Here is a 26,253-nt window from a genome sequence, read left to right on the forward strand (position 1 = left end):
CAGTTTGTAGGTGTTTTTTTTAACTGCCTCTGCCCTAAAGCTTGCTTACTAGACAGGAAATTGCCAATCAAATTTGTTATCTTTGTTCCATTTGATTCAAATAAACAACTGCTATGTTATTTATTGAAATCCCTCGATTTGGCTTTCTGCTCTAGGCTGACTCCCTAGCTGTTAGGCCACTTTGAAGTTAAATACATCTGAGGTGCTGTAGACTGGCCATATATATAATTGGTAGGATTATTCTCACTATAGCACTGCTTCACCATTATAAAGGTAGATTAGGTTAGAAATACATCGGAGATTGCTTTAAGACTGGCCCTATGTATTATTGGTAGGTTGTTGTAAGATTTGGAAAGTAAATACCTTTGAGACTTCACAGCAATAAACGACTGAACCTGTTTTGGTAGTAGGAGATTCAACATAAATTTTCAAAAAAATTGATACTTTGTGTCACTATTGTAAATCAACTTTATTTATTAGAAATTTCGCAGGGTTACATCAGATTTGGGTTTTCAAGTACTTCCAAGCTTGCTTTGGATCAAGATTGCATTTGCTTCATCATCATGTTTGTAGTTGCTTTAGTCTATAAATCTATCATTTATAAATATCATCGACCAGCAATTGGCTGAGCTAATCAGTTTACCTACAGCTCATGAACAGCTCTTAACCTTTGTTACATTTCACATATAAAAACATCAACCATTATTTCTATAATATATATGTGTAGCATGATTCTGTTACAGTCCTACATAGTTTGGGAGGTTGGTTTGAATGAATTAAAAAAGCCCCTCATAAGCATTATCTGTCCCTGTTGCCAGGAAACATAGTCAGTTACTTAAGTTGAAAAAAGAAATATATCAAGAAAAAGGGCAGATGCCAGTTTTCTTATTATGAGGTAAAAGTGCAGCTTCAGAGAATCTGAAAATTAGTTTAATTTATTTGTCTCTATTTTTTCTCAAATAGATAGAATTTCACATATATATTCAGTAACATCCTGTGGGGCATTTCTGTTTCAGCCTGTACAGCTTTGATTTGATGAGTCTGATTTATAAATGGTGGGTCTGTGGTAATGGAAAGTGTTAAATAATAACAGGAAGGATGTAATCACTTAAGAATAGAAAACACTAAAAAACATAAAGAATGTTTAAAGTTTTAAACAACAGTAACAGGTGTCCGAATGCCCTAAATAGACTGTCCACATGCTGACAGGCTTGTGAGATCTTTCTCAAGTGTTGTATGTTTGTGGGCTGGCAAGTTACTGGCCAAGCATCAGTTACACTTCAAATTAAGGCTGGATGTTGGGTACAATAGCCAGACATTTAGAAAAGTTTTGTGCTGATGTGAAAACCTATTAGGATTTATGTACAGTTTTTGGGGGTAAACTTCGGCAAGAAACATCGTCTGGTGGCCACTTGGGTGAGTTATATCCGTTTTGGGGGTAAACTTCGGCAAGAAACATCGTCTTGTAGCCACTTTGGTGAGTTAAATCCGTTTTGGGGGTAAACTTCGGCAAGAAACATCGTCTTGTGGCCGCTTTGGTGAGTTAAATCTGTTTTGGGGGTAAACTTCATCAAGAAACATCGTCTTGTAGCCACTTGGGTGAGTTATATCCGTTTTGGGGGTAAACTTCATCAAGAAACATTGTCTTGTGGCCGCTTTGGTGAGTTATATCCGTTTTGGGGGTAAACTTCGGCAAGAAACATTGTCTTGTGGCCGCTTTGGTGAGTTATATCCGTTTTGGGGGTAAACTTCATCAAGAAACATTGTCTTGTGGCCGCTTTGGTGAGTTATATCCGTTTTGGGGGTAAACTTCATCAAGAAACATCGTCTTGTGGCCACTTGGGTGAGTTATATCCGTTTTGGGGGTAAACTTCATCAAGAAACATCGTCTTGTGACCACTTTGGTGAGTTAAATCCGTTTTGGGGGTAAACTTCGGCAAGAAACATTGTCTTGTGGCCGCTTTGGTGAGTTAAATCCGTTTTGGGGGTAAACTTCGGCAAGAAACATCGTCTGGTGGCCACTTTGGTGAGTTAAACCAACATTGTCCTTTAGCCACTGTGATAAGTTCTGATATTAATTTGTAGTCGGCCCTTCTTGAAGTTAATCTTCAAGCTAGTGTCAGTATGAAAACTAATTTAGATTATTACTTGGTTATTTTGTTGGTAACTAGACCAGTAGTATCTCTTCAGTACATTCTATACATATATGACAAGAAACATTGGTACTGATAATCATTTCAATAACTGTCAGGTAAGTTGTGTTTTAATACCAGCAGGTTGCGTTGTTAGATAGCTAAGGTTTACTTGTACTGTTTTGTATCAGTCATGTTTATATATATCTCCATTCTGTCTTGGAAACCAAGTTTATGCATCTTTAATTAACCTTGTCAATTACTTAAGCTTGAGGCCTCCTAACGATGTACTCTTTGTGTTGGCCATTGGGCCACTGTTGCTTGACTCACTTGACCCTTACGAGATGTTACACCTGTGTTACCATGGCGATGTAACACCTGCATCCTACATTATGACAATGTTAATTTGATATCAGGAACGTGCATGTATTCTTTTTTTTAAAACAATTTCTGAGATCTCAAATTTCTGAAAAGAGTTTTAATTAAAATTCTTATTGAAGGCTACAGAGTTATTTGTGTTGATGTTTTGGAATAGATCCAAAGCATTTATTATGGAATCTTGGGGCACTTGTAATTTGAGATCTCAGTACCAGTTAAACTTATTTGATTTTATTGAAATTCTTGTTTACTTATCAAGTGCTTATAAAGTAAAATTTTTATATATTTTGTGAATGTACAGTGTAGAACCTTGTTAATCGGGACACTTTGAATCATGAAAATATTACTGATAATGATAAATGATTTCTTTATGATAACAAATGTTCTTCCAAATGAAGAGGAATCAATTTTGTTTAGTCGGGATATCAGTGAAAGTGCTCCTTAAAGTGTGGCATTCCACACCCCAGATTAACAAGGCTCCACCATACTTTCTAGACAAGATAGAAAGATAAGGCTGTTAATCTTTTGTATGTAAATACATAATTATATATCCTAGTCGCATTACTGAGATTGATGTCGTCAGCATTATTAAGTTAAGCTAGTGTGGTAGTAGGTGACATAATCTGTAAACACATGATGTCTAACATGATGGGATGATAGATATTATTAATACACCATATTTTTAACTATAAGTGTACAGTCAGTTCATTTCAAGACCAAGCCAAACAAATGTTAGGTTTAGGTTAACTGATATTGTATGGAGACGACTTTTAAGCTATTGTCAGATGGTATTTTGGATAACCAGGTTGATCCAATTTATGAATTTGAGACGAGATAATTAAGTTATATTTGAATTTCAAGTTTTTCCATTTTAAAGGTGATGAACATCTCTTTTTAGCAAAAGGAAAACAAGAAAAAGTCTTTCAAATGAACTACAAGCTTTTGTTAATCAAACCTTTTTTCAAATTGTGATACGTATAACCAAGTCACAGTTACTGACCGATCTGTAGACAGGGTAGTCACAGGGAAGTTCATAGATTTCATTACCACCTAAATTATAATAAAATCAGGTGTTGTTTTAATATGGATATTATGTTTGTGTTGACACTTTAGTAAAATGTTGCATTCTCAGGAAATACACAATTAATTGTGTTTGCCTTGTCAGTGTAGCCACAAAGATGTGTATTGTGTGTGGTTTAGATACATGCTAAAGGTCAGGATCTCTAGTGTTAACTTGGTGTAGGGAGACTTCAAAGGTCCCATTGTCTCTGTATCATCTGTCTGGTCACCATCATCGGGGTACAACAGTATCTGGCTGAGATGTGTAGGATATTCGTTCATATCGGAAATTTTTAACTGGTTTCGTAAAACATAATTATCCAATAGGTCTAGAAAATTAGTAAATATTGGTGATGACTGGATTGATTTACCTACTGAGACCGAACCATTTGTCTTGCTTGGTCTTGATTTGCTTTTTTCGTCTGTTTCGCGTGTCGGGAGACTTGTATCATGTTGAGAGACATCACATGGTTGTTGGTATATGTAAACAAGGGATAACATTATGATACTGCTTGTAAACATTTAGATGTGTAGAGATTTCTGCCAGATTTCGACTCCAAGTCACTTGATAAGATCTGAAGATATTGTATGTATAATATTCTCTGAGCTGGCTAAGACAGAGTCAACCTGGTACACTGATGTGATAGGAGAATGTTGAGACAGTGTTATAAAGCTAATGGTGTGCTAATAAAGTACTGTATAGATGGTGTGTTATATACCTTGGTAGATGGTGTGTTGTACAGATGGTGTGTTGTACAGATGGTGTGTTGTACAGATGGTGTGGTGTAATACTGTATGTATTAGAAGGTTCGGTATAGTATTGTATAAATTGTTGATGTGGGTTTCCTGTTATATACACTTTCAGCCCATACAGAAGTAGTGACCGACGACGAGGACGGACTCCAGCACGTGGGCATGGCGTCAGACATACCTTCAGAGGTGAAGAAAAAGAAGGGCCTCAAACGCTTCTTTGGCAAGTAAGTGTTTTATGGTTTGTGTTTTTAGGTTAATATTGTATCATTAAATTAACCGTTATAAATTCATGTAACTTAATTTATATACATGTATCATTTCCTTGGTTGTAAAATTCTCATATGTGTATTTGATGTCCATCAAATATGTATTCATGTCATGATTGTATTGAACAAATGACATGATATTAAACACAGATGTACAGTACATTTTGTTAATCGTTCCAGACTTAAGCGGAGTGGTTCCCAAGATTTTCATGAGCGAGAGAGGGTGGAACAGTTTAGAAGAGGTGGAGTACGAGCAACAGCTTCAGGGCGGATAGGGTGGTCAAAGGAACTCAAATATAACGAGTAAGGACCAGAGTATATTGTGTTACCTAACATTTCTACATACATTTCTTGTGTGTTTGCTTTGGACACTGGTACCTTGGACAAGTTTTGATTTACATAATTATAAAAATATAGTTTAACATAAAATGGGTTGTGGTCATCCCATATATCAAGCTGAGGTAGAGGTAGTATGTTCTCTGTCTGTAGTTATAAGGAATCCTTTGTGTTCCGTAGTGACCTGCCATTCTCACGATGGGACAGCGAGCGAGTGACGGCCTGGATGAATGACATTGGTCTCAACATGTATCTGGTGGAATGTCGACGCTGGGTGAAGAATGGGGAACAACTCCAGAGAGCCAGTGCTCACGAACTGGAAAAGGTACTAGCTTGATCAGTTAATGCAGTTAAATAAATCATAACAAATGAAGTGTATTACAGGCGTTCAAATACTGTACAGCCTGTATGGCCTCGACAAACACTGATGTATCAATCATAACAGATGAAGTGTATTACAGGCGTACAAATATTGTACAGCCTGTATGGCCTCGACAAACACTGATGTATCAATCATAACAGATGAAGTGTATTACAGGCGTTCAAATACTGTACAGCCAGTATGGCCTCGACAAACACTGATGTATCAATCATAACAGATGAAGTGTATTACAGGCGTACAAATATTGTACAGGACAGGCGTACAAATATTGTACAGGACAAACACTGATGTATCAATCATAACAGATGAAGTGTAATACAGACGTACAAATATTGTACAGGACAAACACTGATGTATCAATCATAACAGATGAAGTGTATTACAGGCGTACAAATATTGTACAGGACAAACACTGATGTATAAATCATAACAGATGAAGTGTATTACAGGCGTACAAATATTGTACAGGACAAACACTGATGTATAAATCATAACAGATGAAGTGTATTACAGGCGTACAAATACTGTACAGCCGGTATGGCCTCGACAAACACTGATGTATCAATCATAACAATTGAAGTGTATTACAGGCGTACAAATATTGTACAGCCGGTATGGCCTCGACAAACTCTGAGTATAATAGATGAAGTGTATTACAGGCGTACAAATATTGTACAGGACAAACACTGATGTATCAATCATAACAGATGAAGTGTATTACAGGCGTACAAATATTGTACAGCCGGTATGGCCTCGACAAACACTGAGTATAACAGATGAAGTGTATTACAGGCGTACAAATATTGTACAGGACAAACACTGATGTATAAATCATAACAATTGAAGTGTATTACAGGCGTACAAATATTGTACAGGACAAACACTGATGTATAAATCATAACAGATGAAGTGTATTACAGGCGTACAAATACTGTACAGCCAGTATGGCCTCGACAAACACTGATGTATCAATCATAACAATTGAAGTGTATTACAGGCGTACAAATATTGTACAGGACAAACACTGATGTATAAATCATAACAGATGAAGTGTATTACAGGCGTACAAATATTCTACAGCCAGTATGGCCTCGACCAACACTGATGTTAAAAGAAGCAGAGATATAATATATACAGCTTTGGTAATTTGGCATAGTTTACAGGATGTTTACATTTACTTTACAGGATATGGGAGTGAAGAACTGTTTACACCGGAAAAAGTTACAGCTAGCCCTCCAGGCTATTACAGCCAACTCAAAGGACCAGCTCAGCATCCTGGACCATAACTGGGTCACACGTAAGTCTGTCATACCACAGGGTATGGGAAGGCAGTATTAAGGACGATAACTGGGTCACACGTAAGTCTGTCACACCACAGGGTATGGGAAGGCAGTATTTAGGACCATAACTGGGTCACACGTAAGTCTGTCACACCACAGGGTATGGGAAGGCAGTATTTAGGACCATAACTGGGTCACACGTAAGTCTGTCACACCACAGGGTATGGGAAGGCAGTATTTAGGACCATAACTGGGTCACCCGTAAGTCTGTCACACCACAGGGTATGGGAAGGCAGTATTTAGGACGATAACTGGGTCACACGTAAGTCTGTCACACCACAGGGTATGGGAAGGACCATAACTGGGTCACACGTAAGTCTGTCACACCACAGGGTATGGGAAGGCAGTATTTAGGACGATAACTGGGTCACACGTAAGTCTGTCACACCACAGGGTATGGGAAGGCAGTATTTAGGACGATAACTGGGTCAGACATAAGTCTGTCACACCACAGAGTATGGGAAGGCAGTATTTAGGACGATAACTGGGTCACACGTAAGTCTGTCACACTACAGGGTATGGGAAGGCAGTATTTAGGACTAACTGGGTCACACGTAATTCTGTCACACCACAGGGTATGGAAGGCAGTATTAGGACTAACTGGTCAGACTAAGTCTGTCACACCACAGGGTATGAATGACCATAACTGGGTCACACTGTAAGTCTGTCACACCTACAGGGTATGGGAAGGCAGTATTTAGGACCATAACTGGGTCCCACGTAAGTCTGTCACACCACAGGGTATGGGAAGGCCGTATTTAGACCATAACTGGGTCACACGTAAGTCTGTCGCACCACAGGGTATGGGAAGACAGTATTTAGGACTAACTGGGTCACACGTAAGTCTGTCACACCACAGGGTATGGGAAAGGACCATAACTGGGTCACACGTAAGTCTGTCATACCACAGGGTATGGGAATGCAGTATTTAGGACCATAACTGGGTCACACATAAGTCTGTCACACCACAGGGTATGGGAATGCAGTATTAAGGACCATAACTGGGTCCCACGTAAGTCTGTCACACCACAGGGTATGGGAAGGCAGTATTTAGGACCATAACTGGGTCACACGTAAGTCTGTCACACCACAGGGTATGGGAAGGCAGTATTTAGGACTAACTGGGTCACACGTAAGTCTGTCACACCACAGGGTATGGAAAGGACCATAACTGGGTCACACGTAAGTCTGTCACACCACAGGGTATGGGAATGCAGTATTTAGGACCATAACTGGGTCACACATAAGTCTGTCATACCACAGGGTATGGGAAGGCAGTATTAAGGACCATAACTCATTGTTTTGGATTGATTTGAAGTTTCATTAGTATTGAAAGTGCAGGATGATTTATAAATATCTGCACAGAGAAATATAAAGGTATCTTATTGTGTATGTTTATCTGGTGTTGTCAGGTTGGCTTGACGACATTGGTCTCCCACAATACAAAGATGTATTTTATGATGCCCGAGTGGACGGCCGTATGCTGCATTTCCTTACAGTCGTAAGTTTCAAATGTTATCTTTAGCATACTTAGTGTAAATCAGAACCATTTTGTATTCAAAATATTAACAAAATAATGATAAAATTGACACTTCCATCACAATATTGTAATATTGATTCCATTTTGAAAGAGCTTGTTTGGGATTGTTTTTCGTGTATGAAGGTCAAAGGTCAATTCATTATTACTGTAAATAAAATTTGGTAGTGATAGCATAATTTGATTCCTTGTTGAAAGTGTAACTTGAGATTGCTTTTCCAGTTGAATGGTCAAAGGTCAAAGTCTGTGTTACTATAAATAGAAAATCTACTTATGCATAATATCTCTCTTGTTGCCAATCCACCCAAACTTCTCAATTCTGACAGAAAGCTGCTCACAGTCACTGACTCACTGTTGATATGAATTTTGATAGAAAATTGATATCTACACAGTAACTAGAACTTCCTTGGGTTAACCAACTTAAAAATTAATATAGTGCAGTCTTAACATGAGGATTTGCTAAAGAACTTGTATGGCTTCACAAGCATTACATTCATTTCTGTTGAATCTTTGATCTTGGTAATTTCCATCATTGCTTGTGAGCTGGTGTTATTTTGTAATTTGTTTATCAATCTTGCTACTTCTGTGACATCTAATAAACAATTCTGTTCCAGGATGACCTACTGGCTCTGAAGGTGACAAGTGAGCTTCATCATATTAGCATCAAGAGGGGTATCCAAGTCCTTCGTTCCAATAATTACAATCCCCAGTGTCTGAGGCGGCGACCCTCTCCAGACGAGGTAGGCTTACAATAATTACAATTCCCAGTGTCTAAGGCAGCTACCCTCACCTGACAAGGTAGCCTTACAATAATTACAGCCCCTAGTGTCCGAGGCGGCGACCCTCTCCAGACGAGGTAGGCTTACAATAATTACAATTCCCAGTGTCTAAGGCAGCTACCCTCACCTGACAAGGTAGCCTTACAATAATTACAGCCCCCAGTGTCTAAGGCAGCTACACTCACCAGACAAGGTAGACTTACAATAATTACAGCCCCCAGTGTCTGAGGCGGCGACCCTCTCCAGACGAGGTAGGCTTACAATAATTACAATTCCCAGTGTCTAAGGCAGCTTCCCTCACCTGACAAGGTAGCCTTACAATAATTACAGCCCCCAGTGTCTGAGGCAGCTACACTCACCAGACAAGGTAGACTTACAATAATTACAACCCCCTGTGTCTGAGGCGGCGACCCTCTCCAGACGAGGTAGGCTTACAATAATTACAACCCCCAGTGTCTGAGGCAGCTACCCTCACCTGACAAGGTAGCCTTACAATAATTACAACCCCCAGTGTCTGAGGCAGCTACTCTCACCTGACAAGGTAGACTTACAATAATTACAACCCCCAGTGTCTGAGGCGGCGACCCTCACCAGACGAGGTAGGCTTACAATAATTACAATTCCCAGTGTCTGAGGCGGCGACCCTCACCAGACGAGGTAGGCTTACAATAATTACAATTCCCAGTGTCTGAGGCGGCGACCCTCACCAGACGAGGTAGGCTTACAATAATTACAACCCCCAGTGTCTGAGGCGGCGACCCTCACCTGACAAGGTAGACTTACAATAATTACAGCCCCCAGTGTCTGAGGCGGCGACCCTCACCTGACAAGGTAGACTTACAATAATTACAGCCCCCAGTGTCTGAGGCGGCGACCCTCACCTGACAAGGTAGACTTACAATAATTACAGCCCCCAATGTCTGAGGCAGTAACCCACATCTGACGAGGTAGCCTTACAATAATTACAACCCCCAGTGTCTGAAGCGGCGACCCTCACCAGACGAGGTAGCCTTACAATAATTACAACTCCCAGTGTCTGAGGCGGCGACCCTCACCAGACGAGGTAGGCTTACAATAATTACAGCCCCCAATGTCTGAGGCAGCAACCCACATCTGACGAGGTAGCCTTACAATAATTACAACCCCCAGTGTCTGAAGCGGCGACCCTCACCTGACAAGGTAGACTTACAATAATTACAGCCCCCAGTGTCTGAGGCGGCGACCCTCTCCAGACGAGGTAGGCTTACAATAATTACAGCCCCAATGTCTGAGGAGGTGACCTCACCCAATCAGGTAAGCATGGCATTTGTCTGTTTGTCAACTTTAGTGCTACTATTCCAGAATGGCTGTGTTGATTTGAACCAAATTTAGTTTGGAATATCGTTTGCTAAAGGAGACTCTGTTTTGATAAATAAGGGTTGTGAGGCTATCTCAAAAATGGATCTACAATGTGGGATGTTGAGAAGATATGTCTGCAGTAAGATATGTATGAGATGTAGCTGTGGTGTTATAACACCTGAGCGTGTAGATCTAAACTATAAACTGGGGTCTATTGAAGCCAGATTTGTTATGGAGGACAATGTCAAACAATAATTGTCTTGTACACTGTGAAAATGAATGACTGAGTAGTGTTACATTGTTTTTGTTGACAGGGACAACTACAGAACATACCTGGTGGAGTTGTGCTGTGGACGAACCATCGTGTCATGGAATGGTTACGTACAATAGATCTGTCTGAGTATGCCCCAAATCTCCGGGGTAGTGGTGTGCACGGCGCCTTAATGGTGAGTGCCATTACGAGAACTAATATTTTGATTATTTAGTTACATAGTACACATACAAAAACTTCTATTGATGTAGATCTATATACAATTGAACCAAGCTAAAGGAGTGATTGTCATGGTTTCCAGGCTATCCTGGTTACTTAGTTTTTCTGTAACCAACCCTAATGAATGCTAAATGATGATACCTATAATGCAATATATGTGTTATTTAAATCACTATTTTCATAACATGATGTATGTATACTGTTTATGAGGAGAGGGGTTTTATAGGCTTTGCCTAATTCTGATCTGAATGATAAAGTGTTTTGAAATTCTGGAGATGAATGATAATTTACTGAAATAAGCGAACTTTGTAGGTAAGGACCTGTTAATAATCTACTACTGTATTTTGATAATTGTTAGCTATTTCAATATTTCCCAGGTACTGGAGCCACGGTTCAATGCAGAGCTGTTCTCACAGCTGTTGTCCATCCCTACAAATAAGACACTGCTGAGGCGGCACCTCAACACACACTTTGTAGCGCTCATCGGTAATGAGGTACAAATCAAGAAAAGGGAGGCGGAATCGTTGCCTGGCTTCATACCTCTGGTGCTTAACGCCAAGGTTAAGGTAAGAAACAATTACAGGATTCATGATTGACCCTAAACTTTTAAATCTCCAGTCAAGACAAACATTGTTAAAACACTCACAGGGTTGAATTTACCTGTAAATTGCAGTTAATTGAATCTTTGCAATTAACATATTATACTTCACTTTCTCCCTTTTAATTTTAAAGGTTTTTTTCTATGCTAATAACTTCACGACTTCATGATATTTTATTTTTTTGTCAAGGGAGACTACTCTTCAATGCATAATTTTGTGTATTTCAGAACAGGAAATTTGGTTTGTTTGGTCACAAAAGGAGCAAGTCTGACGCAGAGGTGGATAGCTTCATTTGTCCAATGGACAACGGTTTCTCCAATGGAATGACACGCAGAGATAAGGAGGTAGGTATCTCTCTTTGTTGTTTATCTTCGTTACATAGCGACTTGAATTATTTCTGTTTCAATAAATGAAATTGAAAAAAAAATGAAAATAATTGCTGTGAATAATTGAATATTTAAAAAAAAATTCGAAATAACTTGACAATAAGTGCCAATTATATTTGAGAAATATACTTAATTTCATTTTTCTTTAACAAAGCAATTATACATTTACATTTATCTTCACTTTCAGAAAGCAGAAAAGGCAGCAAAAGAAATTGGTGCTTTCTCAAAAGAGATTAATTCATTAACAGTAAGTATCATAGGTGTAGATATTGAGAATAAGTCATTCTATACCAGTAGAAATTGTAATCTGTGACAGTAAGTCATTCTATACCAGTAGAAATTGTAATCTGTGACAGTAAGTCATTCTATACCAGTAGAAATCCTAATCTGTGACAGTAAGTCATTCTATACCAGTAGAAATTGTAATCTGTGACAGTAAGTCATTCTATACCAGTAGAAATCCTAATCTGTGACAGTAAGTCATTCTATACCAGTAGAAATTGTAATCTGTGACAGTAAGTCATTCTATACCAGTAGAAATTGTAATCTGTGACAGTAAGTCATTCTATACCAGTAGAAATTGTAATCTGTGACAGTAAGTCAATCTATACCTGTTGAAATCCTAATCTGTGACAGTAAGTCATTAATCTGTAACAGTAAGTCATTCTATACCAGTAGAAATCCTCCTATGTGACAGTAAGTCATTCTATACCAGTAGAAATCCTCATCTGTGACAGTAAGTCATTAATCTGTAACAGTAAGTCATTCTATACCAGTAGAAATCCTCATCTGTGACAGTAAGTCAATCTATACCTGTTGAAATCCTAATCTGTGACAGTAAGTCAATCTATACCTGTTGAAATCCTAATCTGTGACAGTAAGTCAATCTATACCTGTTGAAATCCTAATCTGTGACAGTAAGTCATTAATCTGTGACAGTAAGTCATTAATCTGTGACAGTAAGTCATTCTATACCAGTAGAAATCCTAATCTGTGACAGTAAGTCATTAATCTGTGACAGTAAGTCATTCTACACCAGTAGAAATCCTAATCTGTGACAGTAAGTCATTCTATACCAGTAGAAATCCTAATCTGTGACAGTAAGTCAATCTATACCTGTTGAAATCCTAATCTGTGACAGTAAGTCAGTCTGTACCTGTTGAAATCCTAGTCAAGTATAGTATCTGAGAATACCAAGTACTACATATATACATTAGGCATAATGCTTCTTAACCATTTGTATAAGTGTATCAACATAATTTTGAAATTTTAAAGTGGCCTTTTCATATTAGGAATTTTTATCAGAGGAATATTTTTACCAAATTGCAGACATATACATTCACTTATATAAGATCCTCTCTGTCCATCAATCTGTCGTACTTTAGACTGACTTTTTTTTCTGTCTTGTCTTACAGAACATGTTGCAGAGTGACCTTGATGATGTGCCAACGTCAACTGTGTGACACGCCCACTTTGACTGTGAACACTAATGTGACACGCCCACTTCAGTTGTAAACATTAATGTGACACGCCCACTTCAGTTGTAAACATTAATGTGACACGCCCACTTCAGTTGTAAACATTAATGTGACACACTTATGGTGAATGCTATGTGACACTAAGTGACATTCTCCCTTAGTGAAAATGTGAACACTTCAGTGTAGAAGCCATTTGCTTTTCAAACATTTGTGATCATCATCGACATGCCAAAGTTTTAGCTTACCAAAAGCTTGCAAGTTCTCAGGGGATGGGGACCCAGCCCCCAACAGTGATAAAGTATGCAGAGTGGGGGAGGGTCAGGGGTCAACATGTTTACAGATTCTGTAGGACAGGAGAGAGGACAGGACTCTGTAGCCTCCGTCAACACTGCTGTTACACTAGAGGATACAGATCCAGCAAATGTTCTCCTCCTGGAACAGCTTCACAGATATGTGGTTTCTTGTGTGATAAAATTCTAACGAAAGTCATCAGAAATCATGGGTAACTACTGTTTTAAAAAGGAAAACTAGCTTCTGGGTTTTTTTATGGATGTCTAAGATCATTTATAGCCTAGATTCTCATCACAGATCTCCTGTAGGATACCTCGTCACAAATTGAGGGAAAATATTGATTTCCATCTTTGACATAAGTCGTCTTTGAAATGCTCATTTGTACCACACAAACTGTATGAAGTGTGTCCGCCATTGAGATGTTCTTAATTTGGTTGTTTATTTTGAGAATTTGTACAGAAGAATTCTGTATATATTATATGTTCAGTTGTGTATAAAAGGCAAACTAGTGTATAATGAATATATATGGAAATCAACAATTACAGTAAAACTTGAGTAGTTTTATTGTTCATATGTCATTTTATCTCTGACAATTGCCATATTGTTAGTGCTTTTTTATATAACGTTATATTTTATACATTTTACATGTCATGCATTTGATTGGCATTTTGTTCATAATTGTACAACAAGGGTTGATTCATCTCATCTGTTCATTGGTTAGTCATTTTGTTTACACTACAGTCACCAGAAACTGTACATGTATGGTCATCAATACCTGTACACGTATGGTCATCAATAACTGTATGTGTATGGTCATCAATAACTGTACGTGTATGGTCATCAATAACTGTACGTGTATGGTCATCAATAACTGTACGTGTATGGTCATCAGTAACTGTACGTGTATGGTCATCAATAGCTGTACATGTATGGTCATCAATAACTGTACATGTATGGTCATCAATAACTGAACATGTATGGTCATCAATAACTGTACGTGTATGGTCATCAATAACTGTACGTGTATGGTCATCAATAACGGTACATGTATGGTCATCAATACCTGTACATGTATGGTCATCAATACCTGTACATGTATGGTCATCAATACCTGTACACGTATGGTCATCAATAACTGTACATGTATGGTCATCAATAACTACGTGTATGGCCATCAATACTTGTAAGTGTAGGCTATAGCTGTAGACATCAGTATTTAGACTTCACATTCATTGATAGGTAGAATTTCCCTGTGTATGTGATTATGGTATTATAATATCATTTGGCATTTAATGTCAGGACATTTATTTAACATTAACAAAACACATAACATTATTAATTCATAAAAATGAAGAGTATTTAGTTAACTGTATGACATTTTAATATTTAAACACATTTTTTGTAGCCGATCAAATTTAACACTAAATTAATAGTTCAAGATCAGGTGTACATTTGCATAAATTCTAAATTTTATAGAAAGTATAGTGTACAACTTCTTCTGACTAAATTCATATGATCGGATGCATTTCATAACAGCATATACACTGGAACTATATTTCAAAATTGTTTTTGATTGTTTATATATCTGTAGAAGATTCAGATTTTAAATCACACATATTTTAAAAGGTAGAATATTGAAATATTTACCTTATCCAACATTTAGATTTGGTTGCTGTTTAAACATTATTTCTATGTTTAATATATAGTGTACTCACCTGGTCCTATGATTCACAGGTAAACTGAGATTTAGGGAAACAGGATTCTGATATTGTTTAAAATGTTATTCCCCTTCAATTTGGTATCATGGCATGCTTAGTCATTCATAGTTAGAGGCATTATGGGCCAATGATCATGGTATTGACACATTGAACCTTTATGTTGACAGATTCTGTGTTATTGCTATGATTTCCTTATCTGCTGGACAGATAGTATTGCAGTTTTTTTTCATAATTGAATTATTTTATGAGGTAGAAATGTAGACACATTCACAAATCTCTACCTATCTCAATCCATCGTCAGTATCACATTTTTCATTTTAACTAGTGACATCTATGCTTCTGATCTGGACAACTTCCAGACTGTCTATACCATGCTGGGTATCCATCTCAGATAAAACCCTTTTTTTTTTTTTTTTTTAAACTCATATGCTGTATCATTTCTGCACATTACTGAATACAGATAAATTGTTATAAAAATGCTTTCTTCGTCATTGTTTATGAGTATAAAAACACATTTTTTTCTTCATTTACTGGTACTTCAAAAAATCTTAATGTCTTTTAACATGTTGTAATATAAATTTTGACGATGGAGATGTTTTTTTCAATTGTAACAAACCTGTATGTGTATTATGGAAAATAATATAGAATGTATAAATCTTGTCTTCCAATTCAATTAAAAAAATACCCAGAATTTGTTTTCTTGGATCAATATAACTGTTGATTATGCCTACACAGATGTTGTAATAGACTTTTGACTAGGTACTGGTATTATACTGTTATAATGATAATCCTGTTGAAATGATACCTTACTGTATCTCGCTTAAACTTCTAGTATTTAAATACCTTACTGTATCTCGCTTAAACTTTTAGTTTTTGAGATCATAACTCATGTCAACCACTTAGAGAATGGGCAAGGAGTCTCATAATTGTTCTGTCTCTCCGGCGAAATTTTGCTAAACATTTTAGATGTTTCCCCCGAGTCAAATCTAAAGCGAAATTGTCTATATTGTTGTATACAAACGGGAATTATGATAGAGTCAAGCAAGTTAATAGTAACTACTTTTTTTGTAAATAAATGATATACATTTTGTAATTACAAGCTTAGGGGAGAAATTCGAGGGAGAAAATATATTTGATGGTGTAAGATATTGTCTCATGCATGAATGGGTGAATTGATATTACAATTTCTTTGTGTTCTGCTGGAATTGCACCAAATGTAGTATTCTTTGATCAAAATTGTTAAGTTAGTGTTAGAGTTGTTAAGTGTGATCTCTAACAGATGTCTACCACTGAGATAGCCTGTAAAGTGGACTTCACCGACAATGCCTTCACGACATTGTATGTTGTGGTCATCATGTTTGTTACAATGTCTCTATTGTATCAACACATACTTTAGGACAAAATTCATTTAATGTGTTTTTCTTTGGACATGATACAATATATAGTGATTGCCTTCAATTTTTTTTTTAATTCAAAAATTTTGTGGCTGTGTGTTGTCAAAATGAATAGAATTTCTACTGCTAAAAACGATATTGAAAAATATAGATTTACATAAGTGTGATGACAGTGGTTGTGGAAGCAAGTATATAATGATAAAATAATAATATTTTAATGTAAATTTATGTGATTTTGAGAGATGTAAAATATTGTTGACTGGGTACCAAGTATATATTTTCACTATAAAAATGGATACAAATATTTGTAATATAGTGTTACCTCATCAGTACAGACTCAAATCACATAGAACACTGGCTTTCCTCATCAGTACAGACTCAAATCACATAGAACACTGGCTTTCCTCATCAGTACAGACTCAAATCATATAGAACTCTGGCTTTCCTCATCAGTACAGACTCAAATCACATAGAACACTGGCTTTCCTCATCAGTACAGACTCAAATCATATAGAACACTGGCTTTCCTCATCAGTACAGACTCAAATCACATAGAATACTGGCTTTCCTCATCAGTACAGACTCAAATCACATAGAACACTGGCTTTCCTCATCAGTACAGACTCAAATCACATAGAACACTGGCTTTCCTCATCAGTACAGACTCAAATCACATAGAATACTGGCTTTCCTCATCAGTACAGACTCAAATCACACAGAACACTGGCTTTCCTCATCAGTACAGACTCAAATCACACAGAACACTGGCTTTCCTCATCAGTACAGACTCAAATCACATAGAACACTGGCTTTCCTCATATTTATGTAATTACCAGTGTGTAACAGAAACTACTTTTTGAAGTCGATGAATTAAATTTCCATGTATAGCTAAGGCTACATAGTAATAATGAACTGTACCTGGTATACATTTCCTTACTATCCTCCATCTTGGAAAATATTCAATTTAGTACCTGTAGTCTTGTAATGAAGCCTTGTTAGTTAGTTCAGACATGTTTCCTATTTTATGTTCCACCAACCCAATATTAGTAATCTCCCTAACTGTTGAAATAACCTTTCAATGACTAGGCCTCTTGTCTCATCACAGTTCCTTTACTTAAGGACATTTTTTAACATAAGATTTTTTTAAAGGAAAACATCTTAGTCAAGGAACTTTCCTTAAAATCTGTATTGCTTTCCTATGGAAAATTGTAAGTTAAAAAACTACCTTAAGTTAAAGAACATTGATAAAATTTGGAACATGACCAGGATCAATGACAAGGTAGTAAGGAAATGGATAGAAGATCAGAGGTTGGTCCTGTAATTAAATGATATGATGTAAGGAGTGGTCAATATGGAGTGCCTTGTCAATAGATCCTTGTGGCCGTTGTGTGCCTGCGTCTGAGGACATATCCTTTCTACATCATTCCTTAGGTACTATCTCATAATCTGTACTCGTATCTATACTCTATCTACCAGCTCGACAGATATGTCATAATACAGTATTACATACATAGTGTTGATTTATTGGGGAAGCAGGCAATATCAGCATTCATTAATTAACTGCCAGTATGGTCAGAACAGTAAACTTTGATCTATAGGCACTTTCTTTGCTTTGTTTAATTCTCTAGAGATCATGGAAGTTCTGAAGTTGTTAATACACATGTAGTACTAAAATACTAGTAATCCACCTTGGAGATATCAATCTGTCAAAAATGTCATAGAATTCATTGATATTTTATCTATCTGTCAAAAATGTCATAGAATTCATTGATATTTTATCTATCTGTCAAAAATGTCATAGGAATTCATTGGAAAATATCAAGTTGTAAAGAACAAGAATGGCACCTGTAAATTGTTTTATACTTGATAAAGTAGTGATTTTAAAAAGATTGAAGAGCATCGATCAGTGGTAGAAATATGAGAAATGTTTTCAAGATCATGAAATTTGACTTTTATGTTGTGTACATTTCAAAGAGTAGGTTTTGTTTTTCACATTTGTTTCTGCAAAAATAGTTTTCATTCACTTGTTCAAATTTCAGGAAGGTTTCATTTCATTATAATATATTTCTCATCTGCACTTGTAAAGTTAATTTTCAGTGTTGCAATTAAAAACAGATTTCATTTTGGTTAAATTGAATACTGTATTGTTTGGTAGCTCTGTAATTGTTTAATTCCATACAAATATGCAATTCTGTTTAATCACAGTATCTAATGCTCATACACAGTAATATAATATTATAAAGTTATATCATGAGAGAGTACCATAAAATCGTTGAGATAGAACCATGAGGATTTATCTTCTTTTCATGAACCTTCGGAATGAAATTTTAAAGTTTTAGATTCACAAAGAAAATTTATCTTGATATTGATTGTCTGCTGACGAAGATTTTAGATGAGCTCTTGTTTTAATTAGATCAATAAGATGTGCAATGCCAGTACTTCATTAGTTCTACATGATACAGGAACAATAAACATGTATATTTTATGTAGCCGGATGTTCTTACTTGTTTTTTATGCTTTTGTCCGTTATCTCTTATATGGCCATAAACAATTCACAAATAACACTTATTATACAAAAGCTCAAGAGCCAGTTTGGACCAACATTTTTAGGAAGTTAAGCTGAGCAGAAAAGCAGAGAAATATTAACAAGAGTATGCTGGGGTGGAACAATACATGCCCGTTAAATGCCATATAGAGTTATAATTATAATATATATTGTACACCATGCAGTGAAATAAAATTTGCCTCACCTTATGACGGGTTATAGGTGGCATGTTTTAACACTCGCCCTTTCTTTCAATGCAAAATCAAAGTTTAATTTCCTAACAGCTTGAGAAATACGAGTTACTAAATTAGTCTCCAACTCATTAAACAATTTGATATCATAATTATAAAGCCTACAAAGTTTCAAAGAAATATAAAAACAAGAGGCCCAATGGGCCTGTATCGCTCACCTGGCTCTACAGCAACTTTGAAGTTGATTGAGGTCATTTCTACAGATACTATGCTGATTATTAGCTCACCTGGTCCGAAGGACCAAGGTGAGCTTATGCCATACCGTGGCGTCCGTCGTCCGTCGTCCGTCCGTCGTCCGTCCGTCCGTCAACAATTGACTTCTTCTTCATAACCACTGATCAGAATTTGACCAAATTTGGTCAGAAGCATCCCTATGGGTAGGGGACTCAAAATTGTACAAATGATGGGGCTGACCCCCCAGGGGCCTGAGGGGCGGGGCCAAAAGGGGTCAATTTGGCTATATTGATATAAACGACTTCTTCTCTGAAACCGAGCAAAGGATATTGCTCCTATTTGTCTGGAAGTATCACTATGGGGTGGGGATTCAAAATTGTACAAATGGTGGTGCTGACCCCCAGGGGCCTGAGGGGCGGGGCCAAAAGGGGTCAATTTGGCTATATTGATATAAACGACTTCTTCTCTGAAACCGAGCAAAGGATATTGCTCCTATTTGTCTGGAAGCATCACTATGGGGTGGGGATTCAAAATTGTACAAATGGTGGTGCTGACCCCCTAGGGGCCTGAGGGGCGAGGCAAAAATGGGTCAATATAGCTATATTGATATTAACAACTTCTTCTCTGGAACCGAGCAATGGATATCACTCATATTTGCCTGGTAGCATCACTTTGGGGTGGGGATTCAAAATTGTACAAATGATGGGACTGACCCCCAAGGGGCCTGAGGGGCGGGGCCAAAATGGGTCAATATAGCTATATTGATGATACCGACTTCTTCTCTGAAACCGAGCAATGGATATCGCTCATATTTGCCTGGTAGCATAACTTTGGGGTGGGGATTCAAAATTGTACAAATGATGGGGCTGACCCCCAGGGGCCGGAAGGGCGGGGCCAAATGTGGTCATTTGGGCTATATTGATATAAACAACTTCTTCTCTGAAACCGAACAAACGATATTGCTCCTATTTGTCTGGAAGTATCACTATGGGGTGGGGATTCAAAATTGTACAAATGGTGGTGCTGACCCCCAGGGGCCTGAGGGGCGGGGCCAAAAGGGGTCAATTTGGCTATATTGATATAAACGACTTCTTCTCTGAAACCGAGCAAAGGATATTACTCCTATTTGTCTGGAAGCATCACTATGGGGTGGGGATTCAAAATTGTACAAATGGTGGTGCTGTCCCCCTAGGGGCCTGAGGGGCGAGGCAAAAATGGGTCAATATAGCTATATTGATATTAACGACTTCTTTTCTGGAACCGAGCAATGGATATCACTCATATTTGCCTGGTAGCATCACTTTGGGGTGGGGATTCAAAATTGTACAAATGATGGGACTGACCCCCAAGGGGCCTGAGGGGCGGGGCCAAAATGGGTCAATATAGCTATATTGATGATACCGACTTCTTCTCTGAAACCGAGCAATGGATATCGCTCATATTTGCCTGGTAGCATAACTTTGGGGTAGGGATTCAAAATTGTACAAATGATGGGGCTGACCCCCAGGGGCCGGAAGGGCGGGGCCAAATGTGGTCATTTGGGCTATATTGATATAAACAACTTCTTCTCTGAAACCGAACAAACGATATTGCTCCTATTTGCCTGGAAGCAATCACTATGGGGTGGGGATTCAAAATTGTACAGATGGTGTTGCTGACCCCCTAGGGGCCTGAGAGGCGGGGCAAAAATGGGTCAATATAGCTATATTGATATTAACGACTTCTTCTCTGAAACTAAGCAATGGATATCACTCATATTTGCCTGGTAGCAACCCCCTAGGGTAGGGATTCAAAATTGTACAAATGACAGGGCTGACCCCAGGGGACCTAAGAGGCGGGGCCAAAAGGGGTTATTTTGGCAAAATTGATATAAACAACTTTTTCTATGAAAATAAGCAATGGATATCTTTAATATGTGACTGGTAGCATTCACTTTGGTTAAGGATTCAAAATTGTACAAATGATGGGGCCGACCCCCTGGAGGCTGAGGGGCTGGGCCAAAAGGGGTCAATTTGGCTAAATTGATATGAACAACTTCTCTGAAACAGCTCATATTTGACTATTAGCATTCTATTGGGGTAGGGATTCAAAATTGTATAAAGGAAGGAGCTGACCCCCCAGGGGGCAGAGGGCAGGGTCAAAAGGGATCAATTGGTCTAAACAAGATCTTCTCTGAAACTAAGCAATGGATATCACTCACATTTGTGTGTTAGCATCCCTATGGGGTCGCGCCAAAAGTCAATTTCATTTCATGGATTAATGTACCTTTTGGCATTTTTAGTATTAAAATAAAACCAATGTACATGTACCCATATAAAATGCTTATGATATATATTGACATAGCAATACCAGCGACAAATATACTTAAGCATCATTCTTGTTTCATATCTCATGAAACCAGGTGAGCGATACAGGCCCTCTGGGCCTCTTGTCATAGTAAGCTAGGTTTATTCATATTAATAAATTTTCTAGTCCTTCATTCCAGCATTTTATTGGCCTAATATCTGGTCTAGGAGGCTCTTGGCTATCGCAAAATTATTGTTTACAGATTTAAGCCGATTTCACCCCTGTGACCTTAAATGTAGGTCAAGGGTCATTAATTTGAACAAACTTTGTAGCCCTTCACCCCAGCATGCTACAGGCCCAATATCAAGTCCCTGGGCCTTTTGGTTATTAAGAAGAAGTCATTTGAAGAATATAGCCTATTTGACCAATATGACCTTGAATGAAGGTCAAGGTCATTTATTTGAACAAACTTGGTAGCCCTTCACCCAAGCATGCTACAGACCCAATACCAAGTCCCTGGGCCTCTTGGTTATTGAGAAGAAGTTGTTTGAAGAATATAGCCCATTTGACCCATGTGACCTTGAATGAAGGTCAAGGTCATTTATTTGAACAAACTTTGTAGCCCTTCATCCTAGCATGCTACAGGCCCAATATCAAGTCCCTTGGCCTCTTGGTTATTGAGAAGAAGTTGTTTGAAGAGTATAGCCTATTTGACCCGTGTGACCTTGAATGAAGGTCAAGGTCATTTATTTGAACAAACTTGGTAGCCCTTCACCCAAGCATGCTACAGGTCCAATATCAAGTCCCTGGGCCTCTTGGTTATAGAGAAGAAGACATTTGAAGATTATAGCCTATTTGACCAATGTGACCTTGAATGAAGGTCAACGTCATTTATTTGAACAAACTTTGTAGCCCTTTACCCTAGCATGCTACAGGCCCAATATCAAGTCCCTTGGCCTCTTGGCTATTGAGAAGAAGTTGTTTGAAGAGTATAGCCTATTTGACCCATTCGACCTTGAATGAAGGTCAAGGTCATTTATTTGAACAAACTTTGTTGCCCTTCACCCCAGCATGCTACAGGCCCAATATCAAGTCCCTGGGTCTCTTGGTTATTGAGAAGAAGTCGTTTGAAGATTATAGCCTATTTGACCCATGTGACCTTGAATGAAGGTCAAGGTCATTTATTTGAACAAACTTTGTTGCCCTTCACCCCAGCATGCTACAGGTCCAATATCAAGTCCCTGGGTCTCTTGGTTATTGAGAAGAAGTCGTTTGAAGATTATAGCCTATTTGACCCATGTGACCTTGAATGAAGGTCAACGTCATTTATTTGAACAAACTTTGTAGCCCTTCACCCCAGCATGCTACAGGCCCAATATCAAGTCCCTGGGCCTCTTGGTTATTGAGAAGAAGTCGTTTGAAGATTATAGCCTATTTGACCCATGTGACCTTGAATGAAGGTCAACGTCATTTATTTGAACAAACTTGGTAGCCCTTCATCACAGCATGCTACAGGCCCAATATCAAGTCCCTGGGCCTCTTGGTTATTGAGAAGAAGTCGTTTGAAGATTATAGCCTATTTGACCCATGTGACCTTGAATGAAGGTCAACGTCATTTATTTGAACAAACTTGGTAGCCCTTCATCCCAGCATGCTACAGGCCCAATATCAAGTCCCTTGGCCTCTTGGTTATTGAGAAGAAGTTGTTTGAAGAGTATAGCCTATTTGACCCATTCGACCTTGAATGAAGGTCAAGGTCATTTATTTGAACAAACTTTGTTGCCCTTCACCCCAGCATGCTACAGGCCCAATATCAAGTCCCTGGGTCTCTTGGTTATTGAGAAGAAGTCGTTTGAAGATTATAGCCTATTTGACCCATGTGACCTTGAATGAAGGTCAACGTCATTTATTTGAACAAACTTTGTAGCCCTTCACCCCAGCATGCTACAGGCCCAATATCAAGTCCCTGGGCCTCTTGGTTATTGAGAAGAAGTTGTTTGAAGAGTATAGCCTATTTGACCCATGTGACCTTGAATGAAGGTCAAGGTCATTTATTTGAACAAACTTGGTAGCCCTTCACCCAAGCATGCTACAGGTCCAATATCAAGTCCCTGGGCCTCTTGGTTATAGAGAAGAAGACATTTGAAGATTATAGCCTATTTGACCAATGTGACCTTGAATGAAGGTCAACGTCATTTATTTGAACAAACTTTGTAGCCCTTTACCCTAGCATGCTACAGGCCCAATATCAAGTCCCTTGGCCTCTTGGCTATTGAGAAGAAGTTGTTTGAAGAGTATAGCCTATTTGACCCATTCGACCTTGAATGAAGGTCAAGGTCATTTATTTGAACAAACTTTGTTGCCCTTCACCCCAGCATGCTACAGGCCCAATATCAAGTCCCTGGGTCTCTTGGTTATTGAGAAGAAGTCGTTTGAAGATTATAGCCTATTTGACCCATGTGACCTTGAATGAAGGTCAAGGTCATTTATTTGAACAAACTTTGTAGCCCTTCACCCCAGCATGCTACAGGCCCAATATCAAGTCCCTGGGCCTCTTGGTTATTGAGAAGAAGTCGTTTGAAGATTATAGCCTATTTGACCCATGTGACCTTGAATGAAGGTCAACGTCATTTATTTGAACAAACTTTGTAGCCCTTCACCCCAGCATGCTACAGCCCCAATATCAAGTCCCTGGGCCTCTTGGTTATTGAGAAGAAGTCGTTTGAAGATTATAGCCTATTTGACCCATGTGACCTTGAATGAAGGTCAACGTCATTTATTTGAACAAACTTGGTAGCCCTTCATCACAGCATGCTACAGGCCCAATATCAAGTCCCTGGGCCTCTTGGTTATTGAGAAGAAGTCGTTTGAAGATTATAGCCTATTTGACCCATGTGACCTTGAATGAAGGTCAACGTCATTTATTTGAACAAACTTGGTAGCCCTTCATCCCAGCATGCTACAGGCCCAATATCAAGTCCCTTGGCCTCTTGGTTATTGAGAAGAAGTTGTTTGAAGAGTATAGCCTATTTGACCCATTCGACCTTGAATGAAGGTCAAGGTCATTTATTTGAACAAACTTTGTAGCCCTTCACCCCAGCATGCTACAGGCCCAATATCAAGTCCCTGGGTCTCTTGGTTATTGAGAAGAAGTCGTTTGAAGATTATAGCCTATTTGACCCATGTGACCTTGAATGAAGGTCAACGTCATTTATTTGAACAAACTTTGTAGCCCTTCACCCCAGCATGCTACAGGCCCAATATCAAGTTCCTGGGCCTCTTGGTTATTGAGAAGAAGTTGTTTGAAGATTATAGCCTATTTGACCAATGTGACCTTGAATGAAGGTCAAGGTCATTTATTTGAACAAACTTGGTAGTCCTTCACCCCAGCAAGCTACAGGCTCAATATCAAGTCCCTTGGCCTCTTGGTTATTGAGAAGAAGTTGTTTGAAGATTATAGCCTATTTGACCCATGTGACCTTGAATGAAGGTCACAGTCATTTATTTTAACAAACTTAGTAGCCCTTCATCCCAGCATGCTACAGCCCCAATATCAAGTCCCTGGGCCTCTTGGTTATTGAGAAGAAGTCGTTTGAAGATTATAGCCTATATCACCCATGTGACCTTGAATGAAGGTCAACGTCATTTATTTGAACAAACTTGGTAGCCCTTCATCACAGCATGCTACAGGCCCAATATCAAGTCCCTGGGCCTCTTGGTTATTGAGAAGAAGTCGTTTGAAGATTATAGCCTATTTGACCCATGTGACCTTGAATGAAGGTCAACGTCATTTATTTGAACAAACTTGGTAGCCCTTCATCCCAGCATGCTACAGGCCCAATATCAAGTCCCTGGGCCTCTTTGTTATTGAGAAGAAGTCATTTGAAGATTATAGCCTATTTGACCCATGTGACCTTGAATGAAGGTCAAGGTCAATTATTTGAACAAACTTGGAAGCCCTTCACCCCAGTATGCTACAGGCCCAATATGAAGTTCCTGGGCCTCTTGGTTATTGAGAAGAAGTTGTTTAAATGAAAAAGTTGACGCCGGACGGCCGGACAGACGGACGGACGACGGACGCCGCACCATGGCATAAGCTCACTTGCCCTTCGGGCAGGTGAGCTAAAAACTAGGATTTTAGGACAAAAGTCAAACACTGAAATATACAAAGGAGAATAACTTTGCAAAAAAGTCCAATCGAAATGCACCACAACTATATACTATGATTAAAAAGCCTACCAAGTTCCAAAGAAATCATTCAAAAAATGTAGACTTCCAGACAAAAAATTAGTACCAAAAAAAAACGAAGGCAATAAGTTTTGAAAAAATATATGAATCAGA

At 38.4% G+C, this 26,253-nt stretch overlaps 1 protein-coding gene across 11 annotated transcripts in view; it reads left to right on the plus strand.

The window, feature by feature from the left end:
* LOC117336510 (liprin-beta-1-like) overlaps window positions 1–19,145 on the plus strand; it is a 169,060-nt gene extending 149,915 nt beyond the window's left edge. For 7 of the 11 annotated variants that reach the window (XM_033897117.1, XM_033897110.1, XM_033897111.1 and 4 more), the window contains 11 exons: window positions 4,427–4,546; window positions 4,769–4,891; window positions 5,105–5,249; window positions 6,492–6,603; window positions 8,059–8,147; window positions 8,798–8,923; window positions 10,615–10,746; window positions 11,168–11,356; window positions 11,617–11,733; window positions 11,963–12,022; window positions 13,191–19,145. In XM_033897117.1, the coding sequence (XP_033753008.1) occupies window positions 4,427–4,546; window positions 4,769–4,891; window positions 5,105–5,249; window positions 6,492–6,603; window positions 8,059–8,147; window positions 8,798–8,923; window positions 10,615–10,746; window positions 11,168–11,356; window positions 11,617–11,733; window positions 11,963–12,022; window positions 13,191–13,238 (1,261 nt within the window). In that variant the 3' untranslated portion in view covers window positions 13,239–19,145. The remainder of the gene's footprint in view (window positions 1–4,426; window positions 4,547–4,768; window positions 4,892–5,104; window positions 5,250–6,491; window positions 6,604–8,058; window positions 8,148–8,797; window positions 8,924–10,614; window positions 10,747–11,167; window positions 11,357–11,616; window positions 11,734–11,962; window positions 12,023–13,190) is intronic. The other 4 variants (XM_033897112.1, XM_033897115.1, XM_033897114.1 and 1 more) reach the window with 2 other exon arrangements.
* The last annotated feature ends 7,108 nt before the right edge of the window (window positions 19,146–26,253 follow it).

This window comes from Pecten maximus, chromosome 10 (assembly GCF_902652985.1).
Source record: "Pecten maximus chromosome 10, xPecMax1.1, whole genome shotgun sequence".
Lineage (NCBI taxonomy): Eukaryota > Metazoa > Mollusca > Bivalvia > Pectinida > Pectinidae > Pecten > Pecten maximus.